The sequence below is a fragment of the Sardina pilchardus genome, chromosome 6 (assembly GCF_963854185.1).
Source record: "Sardina pilchardus chromosome 6, fSarPil1.1, whole genome shotgun sequence".
Lineage (NCBI taxonomy): Eukaryota > Metazoa > Chordata > Actinopteri > Clupeiformes > Clupeidae > Sardina > Sardina pilchardus.
Genome location: NC_084999.1, coordinates 23,932,505 through 23,954,209, shown reverse-complemented (window position 1 = coordinate 23,954,209; position 21,705 = coordinate 23,932,505). Strand labels below are relative to the sequence as shown.

The window sequence follows — 21,705 nt, the reverse complement described above, 5'->3', positions numbered from 1 at the left end:
TCTGTGTGTGTTTATTTATGTGTGTGTGTGTGTGTGTGTGTGTGTGTGTGTGTGTGCATGTAGGTGTGTTTGTGTGCTTGTGTATGGGTGCGTGTGCCTGAGGGCACGTGAACGGAATTCCACGATACCTGGCATGCATTCAGAGGGTTCAAATGAGTGGTTATGGGATGGGTTGACATGGCCCCATGAGACCAACATCCAAAACAAATGTGTTTCTCAAGATATTCACATTAAACTGTGTTCGCCCTACCCTCTCAAGGGGTTTGTCGGGGGACTGACGGAAACTATTTACGGTATTTATGTTTATTTGACAGGGACAATGCACAATATATAATTGAGCCAGATTTTAGCCACAAGGCCAATTTACATCTCTAGTCCCTGGACAGGAGTTGATGTTATAAAAGGTTCAATAATAATAATAATAATAATAATAATAATACGCAATGAGTGGGAGCAATGACCAACGCACATGTCACAGCAATATGAACACAGTAATTATGGGGAGAAAAAAAAGAAAGAAAGAAAGAAATGTTTACAATGTTGCTCTGCTTTCAGCCATCTCTTAAGGTCTAGTTTAAAGGTGCTTTAAAGGAGTGTGGCGCTTTGCCTAAAACTAACAGGAAAGCATATTCCACAACCCAGCGTTTTTATTGAGAAGGCAGATTGTCCAAAAGTAGAATGCTTAAACACCCTTATGCAATCCCCCCTAGATGATGCTCTTGTAGTCATGTTATTTGTGGGTCTGCATAGGCTCACAAATTGTTTAAAGGAACACTTCACCGTTTTTTCATATTAAACTATGTTATTCCCTTAATTAAGACAAGTTGATACATACCTCTCACGTTTCAATGAGTGCACTCACTGGCTCTGGCGCGTGGCGCAACTTTGATAGCATTTAACTAGCCCAATGCATTCACTAGGATCCAAACAGAGATGAAGTTAGAAGCGACCAAACACCTCCATGTTTCCCCTATTAAACTACAGTTACACGAGTAGTCACACGACCAAGTATGGTGAGACAAAATAAAACATGGTGCATTTGTAAGCAGGTAAGAGGGGTAACTATATTGTGTGGCGCAGTAATATCCCCACTCTTACACTTTCAGTTTCACTTTGGAGTGAGGATATTACTGCGCAGAGGCTAAGTGCTCCCAATGTTATTCCGCCACAATATAGTTATCCCTTTTGCCTGCTTAGAAATGCACCACGTTTTATTTTGTCCAGAATTTTCAGTGCCTGCATGATTTTTGTATAAGTGACAAGGCGGTTGCATTTACCATGTAAGCAGTATGAGATGTGTGATAAAATCATAGTGGAAATAAAGTTTAGCTGCCTCTGTGGTCATTTGATTTCTTGTTACTTAAAAATTAAGGAGATTATTTTTAACTCGACCATTGACCTTTTTAATATGATTATAATTATTATGTGACTTGAGATCTCAACTTTCCTTCGTAAGTCAGTTGGTAAGTTTTTTTCATCGTGTTGCTTTAGGTGGTCTGCGTGGGGTAACTACGTGGTGTATCTTCCAGAATCTTAATAGATAGATAGATAGATAGATACTTTATTGATATTAATATATTTATTAATTGATTTATCAATATTCTGATCAAGTCTGGGCAAATTACTAAATCAACACCAGTCAGAGGCTAGATTCATTGTCTTGCACATTTAAGGTGTGATCACATCACCAAAAGTATTAATTTTTTTTTACCAAAAATAGGCTACTTGGTTTTAAATTGTTTTAAATATAAAAATACCTACAAAGTATTTTGATACAAAATACGTAGCCAGTTTCTTCAACCCAATACAATAAAAATGACAAATTATTATTCTGTATTTGAAATACATATTTTAAATAGATGTAGGCCTATCATAATGCCCATCCCTGTTCCTGAGTACTTCAAGGTTTCTGACTTCATATCTTCCCTGGATCTCGGACTGCATTGTTGCTAAGTCAAAAAGGTTAACCCAGGACATTGCTGTTACATAGTACTTAGTTAAAAACATTGAAGGAAAGTAGCAGTAATTTTAGACTGAGAATTCAGGTGGTTTATTTGGTGTTTTTCGCAAAAGTACGAGGCAGATACAGTATGTGAACACTTGGATATGGATGTCACGATAACAAAAATGTAGCAGTCGATACCAGTGAAATTTCTCCCAAATTGATACCACCATAAAAGAAATATAGAAAAGCACTCAGTGACTGTGAGAAAACAGAGGCATCACATACATGTAGGCCTAGCCTAACACACAACTACAGTAATTTCTAATTGTCATTTCCATGTCTTCAAGTGTAGACAATACCTTATTCTGGCCCAGTCTTCAGTCATCATGGCATAACAAAACATGGCCAATAACAGGAAGGAATGAAGATGTAGGCCAGCCTATCACACTTATTGTGAAACTCTCCATACAAGTTGTAAAAGAAACCCAAAATGCATACAATTACACACGTGAATTAATAGGCTAAGCATGCTAATTATGTCTTTCTTCGTTAAGACAGGCCTAATATTTAGCGAATTTGGTAGGCCCTCTCTTTCATAGGCCATATGCGCAGCTCAGCTAATTGGAAAAGTTTTGCCCCTCGACATCTGAAGAAATTTGGAGTCCAGGACTCAGAATTAGTATCTACCTTTACATGCTATGAGGCCTGTGCTGGAATATGCTGACTCTGTATGGCTGACAACAACACAAGAAAAGGCATTATTTACAAAGTCTCCAGAAACAGGCTTGTGCCAATGCAGCAGTGGCTTGTAAGGCAAAAGTGACTCTGTGCTTCCTGAACAACAGTTTACACATGAATTGATACCAAATTCAAATAACTTCTCCCTTCAGTGTGAAATATTGCTGCATGTTGAATGGGTACCTCCTGAGAGTCCAAAGTGCACCAAAGACCAACACTGAAAACAATATAACACCAATTACAATACCTAACACTAGCAAATAAGGCCCGTCAGCACTCAAAGTAGTGGTAGAACTAACTCTCAATTTGAGTCCTGGAGCTGGAGTGGTTATCGGCTGGCAGGGGTCCACCTTTGAGTCGATCCCACTTGTTTGCGTGCCGCCGTACATGCCAGTGATAGTAGTGGTCATCTTTTTGCCATCTTTGTATGTTTTGGTGACTCGTCCTCCATAGGGTATGCTCGCCTCCACCTTATACCCCTCCATCCGCACCTCACAGTAGTAGCCTGGGGGCACTGTGACCTGCACCTCCTGGCGCTGCGTGATCGCCTCGCTCTCCAGATGGCCGTCGGACAGCGCCAGGGTCACCACGGCGCCGATACTGATGCTGGCGCTTCCGAAATCGGGGATCCCCGCAGAGATGGACGTGGACTGAGCGAGGGACGAGGAGAAAGTGCTATCCCACGAGTTGGCTTTCACCGTGCTCACCTCCATGTGGACTGTCTCGCTCACCTCCCGGGAATCACGGTTCTCAACGCGAAACGTCTTGATGGTGTATGGAGGATGGCGTGTTCTGTTGACCAGGTCGACATTATATGTCACATCTGAGTAATGCACATCGAAAATGTCACGGTTGATACTCAGCACATCGTAAGAACTGTACCAGATTTCTTTCCCTTCCCAGGGAAGATAGAAGTACCCTTTAAAAATATCCCCTAGGCCATACTCGTTTTTTCCAACAAAGTTATCCTGACAGAACTTTATGCTAGGGTCAGAGACTTTCGAGCCAGACATCCACTCCAGCCGCTCAAAGCTGTCAATATTCACCAGCACTTCAAAATTGTCGGTGTGAAGTTCATACCCACGGAATGGAAAAAAACAAAGGTATCCCCTTCCTTCATTGAGGAAGCCAAATGTACAGTAGCCATTAGCCCTGCAGACAAAATCTCTTCGAGACGTGTAGTCGTTAAATATGCTGACTGCATCACTAGGAATTTGTTTGTTTTTAATGGAGATTGGAAGTGTCCTCTGAGGATTCCATTTCATTGGTCAGCTTAGCTTCATCAGCATCTGATGGATTGTGAGACAAAGTTTGTCTAGGTGTCTTTGGAGGGGGGCCTACACCTTTCCAACCTGATGGGCCTAACAGGAGTCCTGTAACAAGAGGGAAAAGATGTTATGAATATCAACTTCAACTAGAGTCCCGCAAAGTGAAAGCAGAAGTGCCGTTCACCCTATTACGACTTGATGAACCACTGAAATGATTTTGGAAACATTATTTTAAGGTACGAAAAGCTCTTTAGTGCCGCTTTAAGGGTATGCTGTATGGTCCGTATCCTGTGTGCTAACTCATAAGATTGCTCATGGGGACACCACACTGAAACTATGAGCTTTAATCAAAGTGGACATCACATCTCTTTATTGTAGTGTATCAGATTCAGACCTTTACCCATACCTTCTGGACCTTCTTTATCCAGTGACATGTTTGTGGCCAGTGTGGCTGCTTCTGCTGCAGGTGCAAGGCTTCTCCAGATCATTAGTAGAAAAGATATCACAATAACCTTGGAAATATAGCATTCATCAGCACAGAGCACAGAAGGCCTACATGTCTTTCTATAAAACGATTTTCCTATTCCATCATATCATTACAATAAGACTATTGGGTTTAAGATACATTGTGAGATAGACAGATAGACAGATAGACAGATAAATAGATAGCCCAACCCGGATAAAGTTGTTTATTTTTTTAAACCCTGACAGTATCATTTATACTAGTACATGTATAGGCTTACCAAAGAAGGCTGCCGTGACTCCATCTGTAGACCTTGATTCTTTCTTTATTTCTTTCTTTCTTTCTTTTAACTGCTTGCAAGCTACATGTATTAATGATCCTCTGACACTGACTACAATCAGCACATCACCGGGAGACCTATAAGTTTCGTTTTCCTCCGTTCCTTTCGTTTCACTCTCAGATTTATCATGTGGTTTTCAACCCCTCCCTTCTGCAAGCTTTCACTAGCCTGACAAGCCAGACCTTGCCGCTAGGGGCGTCTAGATTTGGCTACGCTTTCACCGCACCCGCGCATCCACGACTGGGGCCAAGTTCTGCATGATGTAGACTCTGTCATCATAGGGTGAGCGCGCAGCTATCCTTTGAATTTTAGCTTTGCTTTTATGATGCGACGTGATGAGATTCTAGAGATGTCCAAAGTCTTCTCTTTTCATGTAAAGTGTAGACGACACCTTATTCTGGCGCTGGCCCAGTCTCCAGTCATCATGGCATGAGCATGGTCGATAACAGGAAGGAATGAAGATAGGCTAGCCTATCACACTTATTGTGAAACTCTAGCCTAGGCCTAATAACCTACTATAAACTCAAAATAAACCATACAGTTACACACGTGTACGAATAGGCTAGGCATGCTAATTGTCTTTCTTCGTTAAGACAGGCCTAGCCTACTAGGCCCTCATAGTAGCCTATAGGCCAGTGATTCTCAAAATAGGCCTACGCGGACTTTGTGGTAGGCTACTCTGTGATTTTCCAAGATGTTTTATTTCATAATTACAAAATAATCACTTCAAATTATATAAAATATATGTAAGGAAAAAAAACAAAACAAAATGATGCCAATCATATTTTAATGCTGGTCATAATGGTGGTACTCATTGTGAAAAGTTTGAGAACCACTGTACTTGACCATAAGCGCACTTCAGCTAATTGGAAATTTGGAGTCCAGGACTCAGTATTAGTATCCATCTTTACATGCTAGGAGGCCTGTGCTGGAATATGCTGCCCCATATGGCACAGTTTACTGACAACAACACAAGAAAAGGCCTTATAAGTATCCAGAAACAGGCTTGTGAAATCATCCTTGGTAGGTAGGCTCCTCACTCAGAGGCTCTTCTTGGACTGTGCACTAACAGAAAAGCACACATGGTCTGGGCTTTGTCTAAAAGCTGCTGAATCCCAGCTAGAGACTGGCTACCTACTCTTACAGAAAATCACAGATCTATACACAAGAAATTCAAACAAACGGTCCATTCCTAGATGCAGAACTGACAGATACAGAAAATCACCAATCCCATGTGGACTCTTGAATGACAACCGGTTGTAGATGTCACCTATTTGACATATTGTTTTTGCCTACATGATGCTTTTGAAAAATATGTTTTATTGTTACAGCACAAATAATTCAGTGTTTATGATGACAGTTTGTATGCTGTCATGTCATACCTGCAATAAGGCTGAAACTCAATAAACGAATATACAAAGGCCATCGGCTATAGGGCATATGAAGTGTTCATGTAGCCTAATCATGATATTTCTTAACAGCAATTAAAATAACACTTAGGGGACATGTCTAGGCAACCACCAGGACCAAAATGTAAGGAACAACTGTATAGGTTTCACACTTTCCTTTGAACAGGGGCAAACTAACTTCCTAGGAGGCTGATTACTAAGTCATATTCTCAATTTAACTAAATGCAGATAGGCTACATGTGCGATAATACGTTTTACCACTAGATGTCTACCATGCACTATGGCTCTGCTATATTGTAAAATGCAAACAGAATACATAGCCACATTGTGCATTATGTTTTGAGTAATTTAAGTAGTAGACAGGGTTAACTTATAGCTGAGGGAAAAGAACAATTGACGATAATTGTTTTTCTCCTGATTCCGTTACCAAAAGACATAGCATATACGATTTTGAGGGACCATTTATTTTCTTCAAACTGCAGTGATTGCTATAATCAGACCTGTTTTCTTCCCTATGATTTGGCACAAATCCTGCAATCTTCGAAGATGATTCATCAAATAAATAACTGCAGGAAGCATTCCAAAACTTCAAAAATGTAGCTGTGCTGTGTCATATTGTTTGTTGCAATCCATAAAAGAAACATGCACATAATACCTGTAAATGTTGTACTATATTTTGATTGTTTTAATACACCATCAGTATGCTGTTAATTCAAACATGCATGTCAAAGAACATTATAGGCTAGTTACCATACAATGTATTGTCTATTACAGTGCCTGACAGTGTTATATTGTACATATTTGGACAAATACTCCTCATGAGTGACAGCAGTCAGAGATGCCACACAGAAACACAATGTGACCAAAGACGAGCAGCCAGGGGCTCATGTGGATGGAGAAGCAGCTCCCCTGTGTACTCTCTCTCTGCCCACCAGGATGGCAGCACACTGTTCCACCACAACATTTATCTCCCCCATCTGAATTTCTTGAAAACCACTTCCTGTTTGAGACATTTTTGGCCATCCCTTCAAGGTTGCTTTGGATCACCCAAGGAACATATGAAGCCTACTAAATTTCATGTTTATCCACCGCCTAACGATTTTTCATATAATCTCCCCTAATAGGGGTACACTGTCTTAACATTTGCTTACCCCGTGGCTATAGTGCCTCAAAATCACTGACTTGCTCTCTGCATTAACTGTGGCTTTACAAAGATTCTGTGAATAAGCAACACTTAAAACAAAAGACTATAGATATATAATATTTGCTCATACTTGCTAACAAAGGAGAATATCTCCCATGTGGTTGGTAAATAATAATGTCACTGTACAATTTCAATTTCAACAGTATAGAGTGATTGGTTGTATAGTTTTGGAGTTATTAGTCCTATATAAAATGTAGCAAATGCTCTGCTCAGACTATATTGTGGCTATACTTGTGTCAATAATCCATGCTATGGTATTTTTTTTCTAAGGATGTCAAAATTCATAAAATATCTGGCTTAATAAATTGTCTATATTCAGTCATATCTGAAATTAATTAAAGGTGCTCCAAGCACGATTGTGTAACGTCACTTCTGTCGATGTCTCAAACAAAACAGAGAGCTAGCAAAATACTATTAGTTGTCAATATAGTTTTAGTTATAGTTCAGAACCTTTGATCAACACCAGATCAGGTGCATGACATTCAAATTCAAACAAAGGAAATCATTAGCATACATCATCTTATATGTGACAAAGGAAATCATAGTATACAGTATATCATCTGATATGTGACAATGTCAAATCTTTTGGATAAATAGTCCTCATGAAATGATGGCAGCAGCCAGACATGCCACACCAAGAGACGACGTAACCAAAGACCAAGTGAGGCTAGGGGCTTGTGTGGAGGGAGTTGCAGCCCCTCTTACTAATCGGTCTGTGTTCACCAGGACTGAAACACACTGCTCCACCACAGCATTTATCTCCCCCACCTGAGTTCCTCTGTACATGCCAGTGATATTGGCGTGATGTTCTCTGCCGTCCTTGTAGGTTTTAGTGAGGTGTGCTCTGAAAGGGATGGCTGCCTCCGTCTTAGTGCCCTCCATCCTCACCTCACAGGTCTGGCCAGCGGGGACTATGACCTCCACGGTCAAGGAGTGCTCCTTGGATTGGCTCTTTGAGCTACTTTTCGACAGGGAGAAGCTTGTTTCTAGCCCAAAGCTGACCGAAGTCTGGGAAATGGTTGGAATGCCGGCAGAGACGCTATAAGACATCGAGAGGGACACCGAAAATCCTATCTCCCAAGTGTTCACAGTCTCAGTAGACTCTGCCAGACGTACTGTCTTAGTGACCTGCTGATTGTGATTGTTTGTTACTCGGGACTTCTTCAGTGTGTGCGGATGGTGCCTTGTGATATTTGCTTTTTCAGAGAAATAAAAGACCTGAGATAAATGTTGATTGTAGGGCTCATGAACAACAGTCAGGACTTCATAACTGCTGTACTGGTATTCTTTTTTATCTGCTATCCAGGGCAGATAGAATGCCTTTTTGTCAGTGTTCACATTTCCCAGGCCATATTTATTTCTCCCCACAAAATTGGAGGTGCTACTCTTAATGCTGTAAGCAGGAACGGATCCATACTCACCAGGTATCCATTCCAGTAACTCAAAGTCATCCGTATTCACTAAAAGCTCGAAATCCACTGTTGTGTAGACATGTCCTCCCAGTGCATATATACAAAAATATCCATCTGACAGCTGTAAGTAACCCGACAGACGGAGGAGTGTGGGTCTGCAGACGTATTGCTCAAAATCCTTTATTTTGACCTTGTATCCAACTTCAAGATCTGTAGTGTCACGGAATGGGACCCACAGCAGAGTTGTCTCAGAATGTGAGATTCCAAAATCTACTTTTTCACTTTTTGTTTTTGGAAAATTTGAATAATCGTGTAGGCCTTTTCTATTTGGTGGAGTTACAGTACCTGATAGACTTGCAATATTGAAAGTAACTTCACCGAGATCAAGATCCGGAGGTCCTATAGTACCAAAAGACAGAAAACTGTGAGGATGAGTTATACACAAACATGGACACCCAAAATGTGCATATTACAAACAGGAAACTATTTTCATTTTTTTAAATCACTTTAATGTCCATACTGCATGCAATTAATCAAATTAGACTGCCCCAGAGGAGAGACATACATAGGCCCCATCTAGCTAACAATATTTGTCTATGTCTTGTCTTGTACCTAAAAATGTCCAATAAATCACTGTGTTCTGGGAGATAATGTCTCAATTATAAAATCACAATTATTGGCAATGCTGTATGTATGTCATTTGTCATGCTGGTCTTACGAACCTTCAAAGTTGGCACAATTGATGTCATCATAATTTTGTACAAATCAACTTACCAAACAATTGACATTTCTCCACAAAGTTGGATTTATTGTATATACTGTAGGCTACTGGCCTGTTTTCAAATGGCACAAATTAGACTATACTCACTTTCTGCTTTGCGTGTTGCTGTCGCATCTGGCAGCGGGAGTCCCTCTGGTCTTGCAGGATGCTGGAAGTGGATATTCAGGAGAATGAGAAGAGCTACAGGTGCAGGCTCCATCTCAAGGCAAAACATCTTCATCAGCGCAACATTCACACACAACAAATAAGCAGATAGTGTAGCTCTGAATGCTTTTTCACCTTGTGTCCTGTCGGAAATATTAATGGTGCTTGACGTGTTTTTTTCCCCTTTCTTTCCTGCACTGCCACGCCCAACTAGAGGGCATTGTGTTTCTTTGATCGGGCTGTTGAAATTTACCATATCAAGATATCTTTTCCCCATGCACTTGATGAGAAACTTTCTTAAAAGTAATATTTTTGTGTGTGCTGTAATTATGCATTTTGTATTGTAAGTAAGTAAGTAAGTAAAATTTAAACACAGCTTTCACTGACCAAAGTGCTGTACAGAGTAAAATAAGAAATAAGACAAAAAAAAAAAAGAAAAACAGACAGACACAGATCAAACACAGGAGAAAAACACAGATGACAAGTGCAAAGTTACAGACAGGACAACATGCAAAGGGTTTATTATAAGGTTAAATCACTTTGTTCAAGCTGCAGGAAAAGAACAATTAACAGTAATTGTTCTTCCTGGATCTACACAAACATTCTCAGGACTCTCAGGGACCACTTATTTACTTCAGGCTGGAGTGTATTCCCACAGTTAGAGATACGTTCTTCTTCTCTCTGACTGGGCACAACGTTTAAACTTTGTGCAATCTTTTTAGCAGGTGATGAATAAAATAATTAAAATCAAGCATTAGCTGGATATTTTCTCCTCCTAACACTGACATCCAGTGTCAATATCTTTTCAGTATAAACATGTGAAGTTACTTTTGTGTGGCCTATAAATAAATAGACTGAAAGCAATGTCCCTCTGGTGGAAAATAATCTATGAATGTATGTACTGTATCTAATAATCTATTTAATAGGGGGCGCTGTGGCGCAACAGGCTACAGCGCTCGTGCCATGTATGGTTCCAAGTGCCCATGGGGACCCAGGTTCGAGTCCGGCCTGCCGTCATTTCCCAATCCCACCCTATCTCTCTCTCCCACTTGCTTCCTGTCTCTCTCCACTGTCCTATACAAATAAAGGCAGCCCCCCCCCCCAAAAACAAAATAAAATAAAATAATAATAATCTATTTAATGGCAGGCATGAGTAAGAACATTTGAAATATGTATGCTGTAACCATTAGTGAACCGTGAACTTATGTTCAACATCTCCTCCCAACATTGTGGTAAAGTTAGACTGAAATACATTAGCCTAAAATTCAGATCATAGCTAGACCTCATTTTAAATGAAGGCTAACTTGACCGCTGTGGTCAGTATGCATCATGCAAATAAAAGTTCACATTGCTGTGACGTAAACTGACTGATGGCAGTCAGGTATTTTTATTTTAGCATTAAGGATTATTTCATAAATTATTATTACATTTTCAAAGCCAATTGCACTAATTGTTAAATTGAAGATCACGGGTGGGCCTTCTCAAAAAGGGGAAAAGGGCAATGTGTTTGAGTACCCTGCTTGAGCACAGTTATAGCATTTTGAAAAAGAGCTCTTCTAAGCTATTTTGCTTTCAAGACAGTATAGGCTGTACCCATATCTGTGAATGTATGACATAATCATCCTTATCTTATGTCAGCCTTTATTTCAAAGAAAAATACTTTGTGTCTCATGATTGTTTTTGTATTCATGTTACCTGAAGCATGCTGGTAGAAATATCTATTTTAAAAACAGTCTGTGCCAACTTTTGGAAACCAAGTTAATTATGTTGGGCTGCTATGGCTTCTCTCCAAAGTTACACCATGTAGAAATTTGCTGCAATTTCAAAACCATATTACTCAGTACTGGCTTACTCTACAGAGGAATACCTCTTAGTTTGCCATGTGTTGAGTGAACCGTTTGTGAGATATACCACCGAGAGTAATAGGTGGGGATGAATGAGGGCTGTGTGCAGAATGTGATGAAATCCAACGTTAATTTTAAATCCAACGTTATCATCTGCCCACCCCCCAAAAAAGATTAAATAGGCCGACGTCCCTGGTGATGGATAGCCTATTATCTAAGCATGGTCCAAACATAATCCAGTGTAAAATTATATAAATTATAGGTCAGTTATCTACACCAACTCAGGAGACAGGAGAGAATCAGGCAGTTGAGGAGAAAGAGTTAGGAGAAGAGACGGAAATAATAAGTGAAAGGCCCTCAGTGAGTGAGAGTCAAGATATGATACGTCAGAAGGCACAAGCTCTGCAGCCTACGTTTCAATTTATGCATGCAACATTTGCTATTCTGATGAGGAGAAGCAGTGCATTCTTAATAATAGGAGTAGGTACCAGTATAAATATTCCCAAAGTCAATTTGGGGAAAGGCTCTTGAGATGTGCATCTAACAGAATATGAATGTTTTGGAAAAGTGTGTTGGTCTAGTTAGAAACTGAACAAAACCGTTCTATTTTATCATTGTTGGCAAAATGATCATGGTTGATTATCATTATGGTTATGTCTTGCGGAGGGCTACTTTGAGCTAGGCCTACTAAATAGGCTGTTGTAATCGTTCCACAAAACCAGAAATCACCATGTAAGGAGTTATTTTCATTCCTTTCTTGGTGGAAGAAGGGAAAACAACCATACAAGTGAGGCATCTGACAAGACATTCAGAGAAATGCAAAATTTGCACTTTCAGTTCCCTTTGTGTGATTGCCACATTTTGTGTTTTGAAATACGATTTCCTTCATAGTGATTCACTCTAAGATTAATGTTATGCCTAAGTTTCCTCTCAAAGGATTTGCCCAGATAAACATTAAGCAGCACCCTACTAACCACTTAGCATCAGAAACTGTATTTATTTGTATAGGCAACTATGTTGGGTTTCCTGCAGGTAGTGTTGTTCAACAGTGCTGCCATCTAGTGACAAGTTAAAGTCTGTGGTAGGTGTCCATTTAAATATGCAATAGTGCCTTGAAATCACTGTCTTGCCCTTAGCAATAACAAAGAGGCTTTTCAAAGATCTGACAAGTCTCTTTGATACTGTAAGCAACACTAAAACAAAAGACTAGTTGTATAATATACACAGCAAATGCCAGAGTGGGGTTAAAGAGTATTCTTTTTTTTTTACACTGTGCAGTCGATTGCCAGTGTGTTTTAGTGATGTTCATTTGCTAATGAGGAGAATCTCTCAATAGTGTTTGTTGTTTATTTAGTGTGCTTGCAGGCTGAAATATAATCACTGCTCAATTGCAAAGTGATCCACAAAGCTTGTGGAGCACTTTGAAGATGAGCATAAGATCTAAGTTTCCTTTGTGGTTGATTTTAAAAGCTCAGAGATATACGGTTATATGCCATTCAGAGCTTTGCAAGTAATTATCATAACCTTAAAATCAATTTTATAGGAGTCAGTGCAATTCAGCTAACAGGAATGTGCTCTCTCTTCTTGGTCAGTTAAAAGTCTAGCAGCAGAGTTCTGTATGAGTTCCAATTTCTCTATGTTTTTGGGGAGACCAGTAAAAAGTCCATTGCAGGCATAGTCTTGCTTTTTCTGCATCTTGTTGAGTTAAAAAGTTGTTAAAATGTCTCTCAGGTAGAAATGGGCTGTCTGAGTAACTTCATTGATATGGGGCTTGAAGCTTAGCTCCGCATCTGAAATGGCATAGGCTTGGTATCTTTGGTTTGAACTGGTGTGCCAACGTGTGTAATGTAGTCGACGATGGAGGATAATCCCTGGCCACCACCTATTCTCCTACAGTTTCAACCCAGTGTATGTGGATACAAAAAAGATCCAACAAAAAAAGAAAGAAAATACATCATAAATATAAAAACAAACTTAAGCATCCTTTCAAAGACCCAAAGTTCCTCACATGAATGTGCAACCAATGTTGCTCAAATCTCATCTGATAGGCCGCATAGCATTTGGTCCTCCTACGCACATGCACTCCTCCAGGTACCGTTATCTCTTCCTAGAGATACCTTATTCCTCTTCCTCCACAAGGTCTAATCAGCGACCGATTCCTTACTCTTCCTCATCCTCTCAGTGCTTGTCTTCAATTTACGTTGTTGACAAGGGGTGCTCTGTTGCCAATTGTTGCGCCTGTATGCATTTCCAGTCATTTTCATTGGTTGACACTTCTGACATGCAGCTAGAGAAATTGCGCAAGAAATTGCGCAATTTCAGTTGATAAAATGATACTGGATTAGCCAATACAGTGAAAGATGTCATATTTCATTTGGTGTGGTCATAACACGCTTGAACATCTGTCACATTACAAGGTCATTTAGGTAAATAATGACGAAGAACGAAGATGAGTTGACTTTTCCTCGTGATGGCCTATGGATGAGACTAAGGCTGCCACGAAGAAAAAAGTGGTCGAAAGGAATGCGGTAGCATATGGGCCCTACACGGGACCAACTTTCCATCAGGGAATTTATCTCTGAGCCGTGAAAAATGTATGGTTAGTATGATATACTAAAGTCAATACTGTGGGGAAACAACTGTTATATGTAACCGCCAATGCATGGGAATTTTGTCGACTAACCCGCTGTGGATGAGTTTATTGTGAGTCAACCTGTAATAGATCTGGAGACCTTTACAGGCTCATCTGACGATACATTTTTGGAGGAGTTGCTATGACTCACCACCGAAAACTCTCCTCCTCTTAACCTCCCAACTCTACCAAAAACTTATAAATAATGCGCGCTCTAAGTACGTGCACTCTGGGGCAGACTCAGGGAACAGTTTAATCAGACGTCGGTTGCTTTGACGTGCCACCAGACTGACCTATATCCGTTTCCTGAACTTGGGATATCTGTGGACCAGTTTTCATTTGGCTACGTCTGTCACGTTGAACGGCAGCCCAACAGTTTGCTGTGTTTTGCTACGAAGCTATGGCCCAGACAAAGATGTTGGGACATATGCTAGTCGTCATCTGGCTTGGGGTTTCGGCCAGTGCTTCAAGCGGTATGTAGTGTTTGTTTTTAAACGCTCTTCATCTAGTTTGCATTTTTCGTGGGCCTGTTTATTTTCATTCGATAGGTCAGTCCTATAAATAATTATTCTAGGCTACAACATGGCTCATGTTACATGATACAACTGACTGGTTATACTCATAACTGTAATGTTAAACATTTTGCTCTTCGGCCACTAACAGTTCTTGAAGTGGTTATACGCATAGCGGAATACTGCAATAATTATCTGTCCTGATCTATGTTTGTTTTAATCTACTGAGAAATTGTTATGAAATGTTACGATTCCCTGCCTCACTCGCTCCTCTACCAGGATACCTTTGCTGTTGCATAACCTATTTCGCAGATGTAAAATAGACTATGTCACATGCTCATCTCCAGATGCTGAAGACATGGGTCAAAGGGAGGCAACGTTTGACTTGAGTGAACTTCTTGGACAAGCAGGTTAGTTGTAGGCCTATGCATGTTGTGGATTTATGACAGGATGTGAGGAAGACAGGATATTTACAAGACTGCCACTTCAGTGTTAAAATGTCTCACTACAGAGGGCAGACTGCAATCATTCAGTTCTTAACTTTGCAACAAGTATTTGTTTTAAATGGGTTTATGATCTCATTTCATTTGACTAATGCAACTAATGATCCCAAGACTCCCAGAGCAAGAACATCTAAAAAGCTTGAGAGACTATTTGACTCAATGTCATGTCATCCTCTTCTAGGTCACAGTGACCCCAATCCAGACATGTCCCAGAGAGAGGTTACATTTGATCTGGCTGATATTTGGGGTCTGGAAGGTACTATTCGTTTCACTTAATTGTCATATTTCTGTACATCCTATTTTATCTTTGTTTGATATAATTTGGGTGGGCATAATTATTGGAAATTGTCTGATAGTTCTGCATTAGAAGAATGTGAAAAGAAATCAGTTTGAGGGGCTGGGTGAATCAGTATGACATTGAATGTCATAGTTTTCTCTTTGGGGGAAAAAAACAATAAAAAGATTTGACTCTGCTTGACTGCAAAACTGTGATTGTCCCCCCAAAAGCTTGACAAGAGCATCCACTCTTTTCCCTTAGACACAGACGACCTGATGCAGAAGGAGGTAACCGTTGCTCTACCTGACTTCCTGAAGGAGAAAAGTAAGTACTATGATGAAACAACTTCAGGGAGTGTCAGGAGAAATGACTACTGTCCATAATGACAGGTCTTAACAACTGTATCTAAAACGACAAAACTAAACAAAACAGAAATTAGCTCACATGAGATGAGTACAAACAGTATGCTGGACACAGACACATTGTGTAATTGCGTGTGTTTGCTTATTCTTTGTAGTTTCCAACTACTCTGGACCAGATATAACACAGAGGGAGATAACAGATGAATTTGAAGTGGATCTCCCCCCTAGAGGTAGACACCATCATGTGATTCTGAAAATTAGAGATCCAACATCAAACCTGAGTATCATTGCTAAATATGGTCCTGTCTCTCTCTTTCCTTCTCCCTCTCTCATAGGTCCTGCTCAGTTTGGCCCGCGTGGTTATGCACCTCATCCTCGTATTGAATTTCCCCCTGGTCGCCCCACATCGGAGAACATCCAGGCAATTTGCCTCTATGGCACTGGGCGACCGCGGTACCCTCAAGATTTACTGCCTCGTACTGGCCTTACCTACCTAGGCCGCCAAGCTGATGCCATTCACCGCACAGAGGCCTGGTACAGTCAGCAGTGTTGTCAAGGCAGCTGGCAACAGAACATAGACAGGACCTTGTGCTGCGCTCATCAGGCAGTGAGTAATTGTGATCAGTGGCTGAAAATATGCACACAGACGGACATCCACACACACACACACACACACACACACACACACACACACACACACACACACACACACACACACACAGTGCACAAACATAAAATACTCTTGACCATAAATCTCAAGCTTTGGGGATTTAAAGGTGAGGTGAAGGTAAAATAGTGCAATTTAGAATAAGGAAATGGAGTAGATGTGGTTTATGTGTTTTAGTTAAAGGTAAACTATGCAGGATTGGCGATTTCATCGCCGGTTTCGCTTTCACTTTTCATTTTCGCTCGTTTTATGCTTGCATATTTCTCTGCAGAGCTTCCCCTACAGCTTTAGCATGTATATTTGACAAAACTCCTCAATCGGCCAGTCTGCCGTGCCTTTTCATGAGACTTTACATGACACTTCCTGGAGTAGAGCATGGGTGCGTGCCCGGTGTCTCCTGAAGTTGCAAGTGTGGTTTTACCGCTACAGACCACTAGAGCGGCCAAAAAAAACACCGTTCGACCGGTAATGACTCATTTAATCATATATAACAGTATGGAACGAATTGATTAACTCAAAAACTTTGCATAGTATACCTTTAAGTTGTGCAGCAAGAGATATGAATCCTTTATTGGTCATAGACCTTCATCTATTATTTGAACAGACATAATAACAAGCTGTGGTGTTCGATGTTAAAGTGCCCTGCATCTTGCCTTACCTAATGCGTTCCTATGATCTGGCACTTTAATATCCCCCTCCTGGTTGATGGCCAATCAGGATTCTTGTTTTCTTCATGGTTTTGACTTGTTTAAGAAACAGTCAGATGAAACAGCTGGCGACCCTGGTTCTTATCAGCTTATGGGTCACTATGCAAGCACTGTGGAAACTCAGACCAAACAGCTCAGTAATAAAGGCTGGGATGTTGAGATTTGAGTTTGTTTTTTTGTTGCTGTTGCTTTATGCTTTGAGGGTACTTTTACCCAAATATCAGGTCTGGAAAAGTATTGATATTTGGAAGGTTGCTTATAGGCCTAGTAATAGTGTAAAACATAGCCAAGGTCATAACCTCAACAAAACATTTTACAAAGCTACAAAACCAAGCATCCTTAGTAATAACAATCAGCTCAAAAGGTCAAGAAACACAGACATTAACAAACACTTTGTGTGGTGTCTGACAGTGGAAGAAGGCCCTTGAAGAGTTTTGCAATGACGAGTTCTCAGTGAAGACCCGCCACTACCACTGCTGTAGGCTGAACGGCCACGCCAGGTTGAACTGTTTTCAGAGAGAGGCACCCAATCCCTCCTACAAGTCTACCACGCGCTACACTGGACCTGAACTTCTGCCTAGGGGCTCAGCCTTCACCTTCACCAACAACTGCAAAAGGTCAGAGAAACAGAGAGAGAGAGAGAGAGAGAGAGAGAAAGAGAGAGATTGCGAGAGACAAAGAGGTGGGGGTTAGCTGGACAAAGGGAACATACTGACTTAATGGCCGAGAGCTCATAGAGTGGGTTAGTGGCATGGGGGGGATAACTAAGTACAGTGGACAAACTGAGGTTGCTAAGGATGAGAGAAAAATAAGTAATGGGAGAAATTAAGTGAAGGTCAAGAACTTAGACATCAGCATGTTGAAATACCCTAGAGATTACGCAAGTGAGATGATTATAGCAGAAAAAGGAAAATATCTGACACTGTTATGGTACGTAATGTACTAAGAATATAAATGCATTCTTGTAAAGCACACAGTGTGAGGGCAGAACAGGAGTAACTGGGCTAACAATGCTTTATGGTGTTGTCATATCCAGACACAACACGAGGCAATCTGCTGCTGCTGCTGCTGCTGCTCCACGGACCCTGAGAGGAGAAAAAACAATAGTCCCAGACATCAGCTTTCCACCCGGCCGACCCACCTCCTCCAACATCAAGTGGGTCTGTAAGCTGCGGAAATTGCGACCACGCTATGTTACCAGCTGCTTGCCTCGTGGTGGCTACGGATGGTTAGCCCGTCAGTCTAAGGCCTTCAATCGCCTTGAGAGGGGCCTGAAGCGCTGCTGCAAGGGGAAAAAGGAAGTGCTGGCCTGTGCTGATGAGAAGGTAATGATACAATACACTACTGCTCTACTAGCTAATGCTAATGCTTTCGTAGTACCTTTATGAACCTATTGGCAAACATACACTATATTGACAAAAGTATTGGGTCACCTGCCTTGACCCCCATATAAACTTCAGTCACATCCTATTCTTAATCCATAGGTCTTAATATGACGTTTGTCCACCCTTTGCAGCTATAACAGCTTCAACTCTTCTGGGAAGGCTTTTCACAAGGTTTAGGAGTGTCATATTAAGCAAAAGACAGTCACTACATTGGAAAATGGTCCACACAGCATGACAGCACTTCTAACTTAATTTAATTTATAAATATGATGCTTAAAATGTTTAGTGTGCATTTTAAGTCACCTTTCTGAAATGGATATGGCCTTATCTATCCATAAACATATTAATGGAGATTGCCAGTAAGCTGAACTCTCTCCTGCTTTTGGGAAGTTCTACAAATGCCAGCCATTGTTTCCGTGGGAAAATTCCTGTCATGGCAACAGGGCTTGTTTTTGTAATTATAATGGAAATGATTTTTTGGAGAAAGGGTGAGGTACAGTATGACTCACCACAGCTACTGCAGAAAGAAATCCTGTTGGGGTAGTTACAGGGGCATGTTGAAACTCATCCATTTTCTCTCTACATGTATGTCAGCATTGGTTGAGATATTCCTGTGTGTCTTGAGGTGCACTGTCTGAATGAATACTGTGCTATAACAAATACACTTCATAGTTAATTTACACATTATTGGTAATAATGACTCTGGTTATACAGAAGTGCATTCTGTAGATTGTCCATCAGGTTTTACACATTTTTGAGGATCACCTTGCTCTCATTCATCTCTTAGTTGTAAAAGATGCAGCTTTTAGCAGTGTCTCTGTGTTTATGCGTTTGTGTTTCTTTGAAATGTATTTATTTGAAGCATCTTGGTTTACAGTACACAGTACATTTGTGTGAGCATGTATGTTAACTTCACTGGATCTGATAACTACAACATAGTGTACTGTAAATGTAAATGTTATCGCTATGATGCATGTACTTAAAGTCTAAAAACTAACATCCTTCCTCTTTCTGACCTCTGTTCTCTTCCTTTCATCCCCTCTTCTCTATTGTCTGTAGTGGAGAGAGGAGATGAACCGTTTCTGCCAGGAAGAGCATGGTGTGAAGACCAAACACCACGCGTGCTGCAGACTGGCGGAGGGAGAGGAGCGCCTATCCTGCTTCTCCTCCAAAGCGCCACATCCACACTACCAAGCTGAAATGATGAGCATGATGATACAAACCCCGCCTTTTCCTCAACTTAAACTTGTCTGTGAAACACACAAGATCCTCAAGAAGTGAGATATTTGACAGAAAATGCATGATGCATGAGAGGGTGTCTCTGTACTGTTTATAAGACTCAATGGTGGCTGCTTGGCACTTTCGGTTCATGTTTTGTGATGGCAACATCCTGTTGTTCATGTTTCACTGTCTCACTGAGATTATAGAGAACGTGTTTTCACAAAGGATATGAATCATAGACAAACATGACAATAGCACTGTGAACAACTAGTGTGACTGCTTTGCAGGCTACAGAATAATGTTCCTGTGGCCAGTGTTGTGAAGAAGTGCTGCCACCTTGTGCCAGAACAGAGACATGCATGTTTGCAGGACACGGTAAGTACTGCATCATCCCTGTGTCTTGCCTTCAGCTAACAGCCAACAAAGTTGTTTTATGGATATGGACAATTCCAGTGATTGTGAAGAACTCTGAGGAAAAATAGACTAAACTTTATAACATGAGACTTTTTTATTTTTGCAACAGCAGAGAACATTTCTTCTCAATATGTTCTTGTTCATTTGCTGTGTATTCTATGTTGCCATGAGCCTATTTCACAAGATGTCGCCACTGTGTAAACTAACTTCCTCTGGAACAGCTCAGTCTATAGGAAAGACAGAAACAGGAAGATGTTTTACCCTGCCAATTAAGGCATCATTAACATCAACTAGGCCAGGCACCTGGACACTGTGAAATTGGCTCATTGAAGATATATTTATTTTCAGCGCAGTGTACTGTAGCTCATCTAGCCCACATTTCAGGAAAGCTATGGGTGTGTTTCCCAGGAAGGAAATTGTCATAAAATGCCAGCCCTTGTAGCATCCTCTAACAGCGCACTCTCATACATTTATTGATATCTAAAATGAAGTTGATGATCATCTGAATCAAAATCTTGTATTTTTCCTGACTGCCATTTTGTTCCCCTGCAGCTGGACAGCCTGCAAAGGGAGAAATGCTCAGAAGAGCCTCCGTCTCCCATGGTGACCCCAGACTGCTGTGGACCAAATCCCAGCAAGTGTTTCTCGGATTTGCTGCTTGAGTCCATCACAAAAGCTATGGAGACTCCAAGTTTCAGGAGAAGAAGGTGCCCTCTCTATCAATAAATCCTGGCATCCAGAAACGTTGGAGTAGAAAGAGTTCAGTAGCCGATGAAATATGACACTTATAGCCACTGACACACTGCAATTTATATTTGATACTACTTTTGTACACTTTGAAATTATATTTCTGTTATATTTTGGGTACATCACAATTACATATTATAGGTATGTAAACAATTATCAATTATTTCAAAATGCATGGCCAGTTCAGTAGGTTTTCACCTTTCCACAAATAAATAGGCCTACAACTTTCACCTACTTTTGGAAACATGAGCAACGAGACCTTTCTTCAACTTATAGATGTAGAAAGGTGTTTACTTTGATGATCATCTTTTAATGGTGTTGTTGGCAGAACCACTACTAGTTCTTACTTGCAAATTTGATTAAAATAACAAAATAGGCACCATAGGCCGTAACTTTGTTGCCTATTAAGGTGTGGTAGTCTAGCTATAGCCTAGCCTACTGAGTCAATGTCTTTGTAATTTCCCTGGGAATTTAAATGTTCATGATTGACAAATAAAGTTTTTTTTTTACTGACAGTAGTCATAATCTTTCATTCTCTCTCTTTATGATTATGCAGTGTATAGTTTCTGGCTGTAGGGCTACCATGACCATTTTAAGACAGGCCAAGTGCCCTCTTGTGATAATTAACTACTAAAGAACAGGTAAGGCAAGCCAGAATAGTGATATTTCATCTGTAGGCCCACTGCTGTAGTTTAGGCTAGCCTACTGTGAATAAATTCAACAAGCCATG

At 40.6% G+C, this 21,705-nt stretch overlaps 3 protein-coding genes across 4 annotated transcripts; 1 reads left to right on the top strand and 2 right to left on the bottom strand.

The window, feature by feature from the left end:
• Positions 1–2,023: 2,023 nt before the first annotated feature.
• On the bottom strand, positions 2,024–5,000 carry LOC134083051 (natterin-3-like). Of its 2 annotated transcripts, none has more exons than XM_062539165.1 (3): positions 4,695–5,000; positions 4,346–4,463; positions 2,024–4,056 (listed from the first exon to the last, which is right to left on the bottom strand). In XM_062539165.1, the coding sequence occupies exon 3, from the start codon at positions 3,946–3,948 to the stop codon at positions 2,815–2,817; it is 1,134 nt and encodes a 377-aa protein (XP_062395149.1). In that variant the 5' UTR covers positions 3,949–4,056; positions 4,346–4,463; positions 4,695–5,000; the 3' UTR covers positions 2,024–2,814. The 2 variants fall into 2 exon arrangements, with proteins under 2 accessions (XP_062395149.1, XP_062395148.1); XM_062539164.1 differs by having other exon boundaries at positions 4,358–4,463.
• A 1,789-nt stretch (positions 5,001–6,789) lies between these two features.
• On the bottom strand, positions 6,790–9,785 carry LOC134083050 (natterin-3-like). Its single transcript, XM_062539163.1, has 2 exons — positions 9,648–9,785; positions 6,790–9,178 (listed from the first exon to the last, which is right to left on the bottom strand). Exons 1-2 carry the CDS (start codon positions 9,778–9,780, stop codon positions 7,968–7,970), a joined length of 1,344 nt encoding a protein of 447 aa, XP_062395147.1. The 5' UTR covers positions 9,781–9,785; the 3' UTR covers positions 6,790–7,967.
• Positions 9,786–14,362: 4,577 nt separating this feature from the next.
• ecm1b (extracellular matrix protein 1b) lies at positions 14,363–21,490 on the top strand. Its single transcript, XM_062539162.1, has 11 exons — positions 14,363–14,653; positions 15,040–15,102; positions 15,377–15,451; positions 15,734–15,796; positions 15,990–16,064; positions 16,170–16,441; positions 17,620–17,825; positions 18,245–18,533; positions 19,653–19,870; positions 20,102–20,189; positions 20,781–21,490. The coding sequence occupies exons 1-11, from the start codon at positions 14,581–14,583 to the stop codon at positions 20,952–20,954; spliced, it is 1,596 nt and encodes a 531-aa protein (XP_062395146.1). The 5' UTR covers positions 14,363–14,580; the 3' UTR covers positions 20,955–21,490.
• Positions 21,491–21,705: the final 215 nt, after the last annotated feature.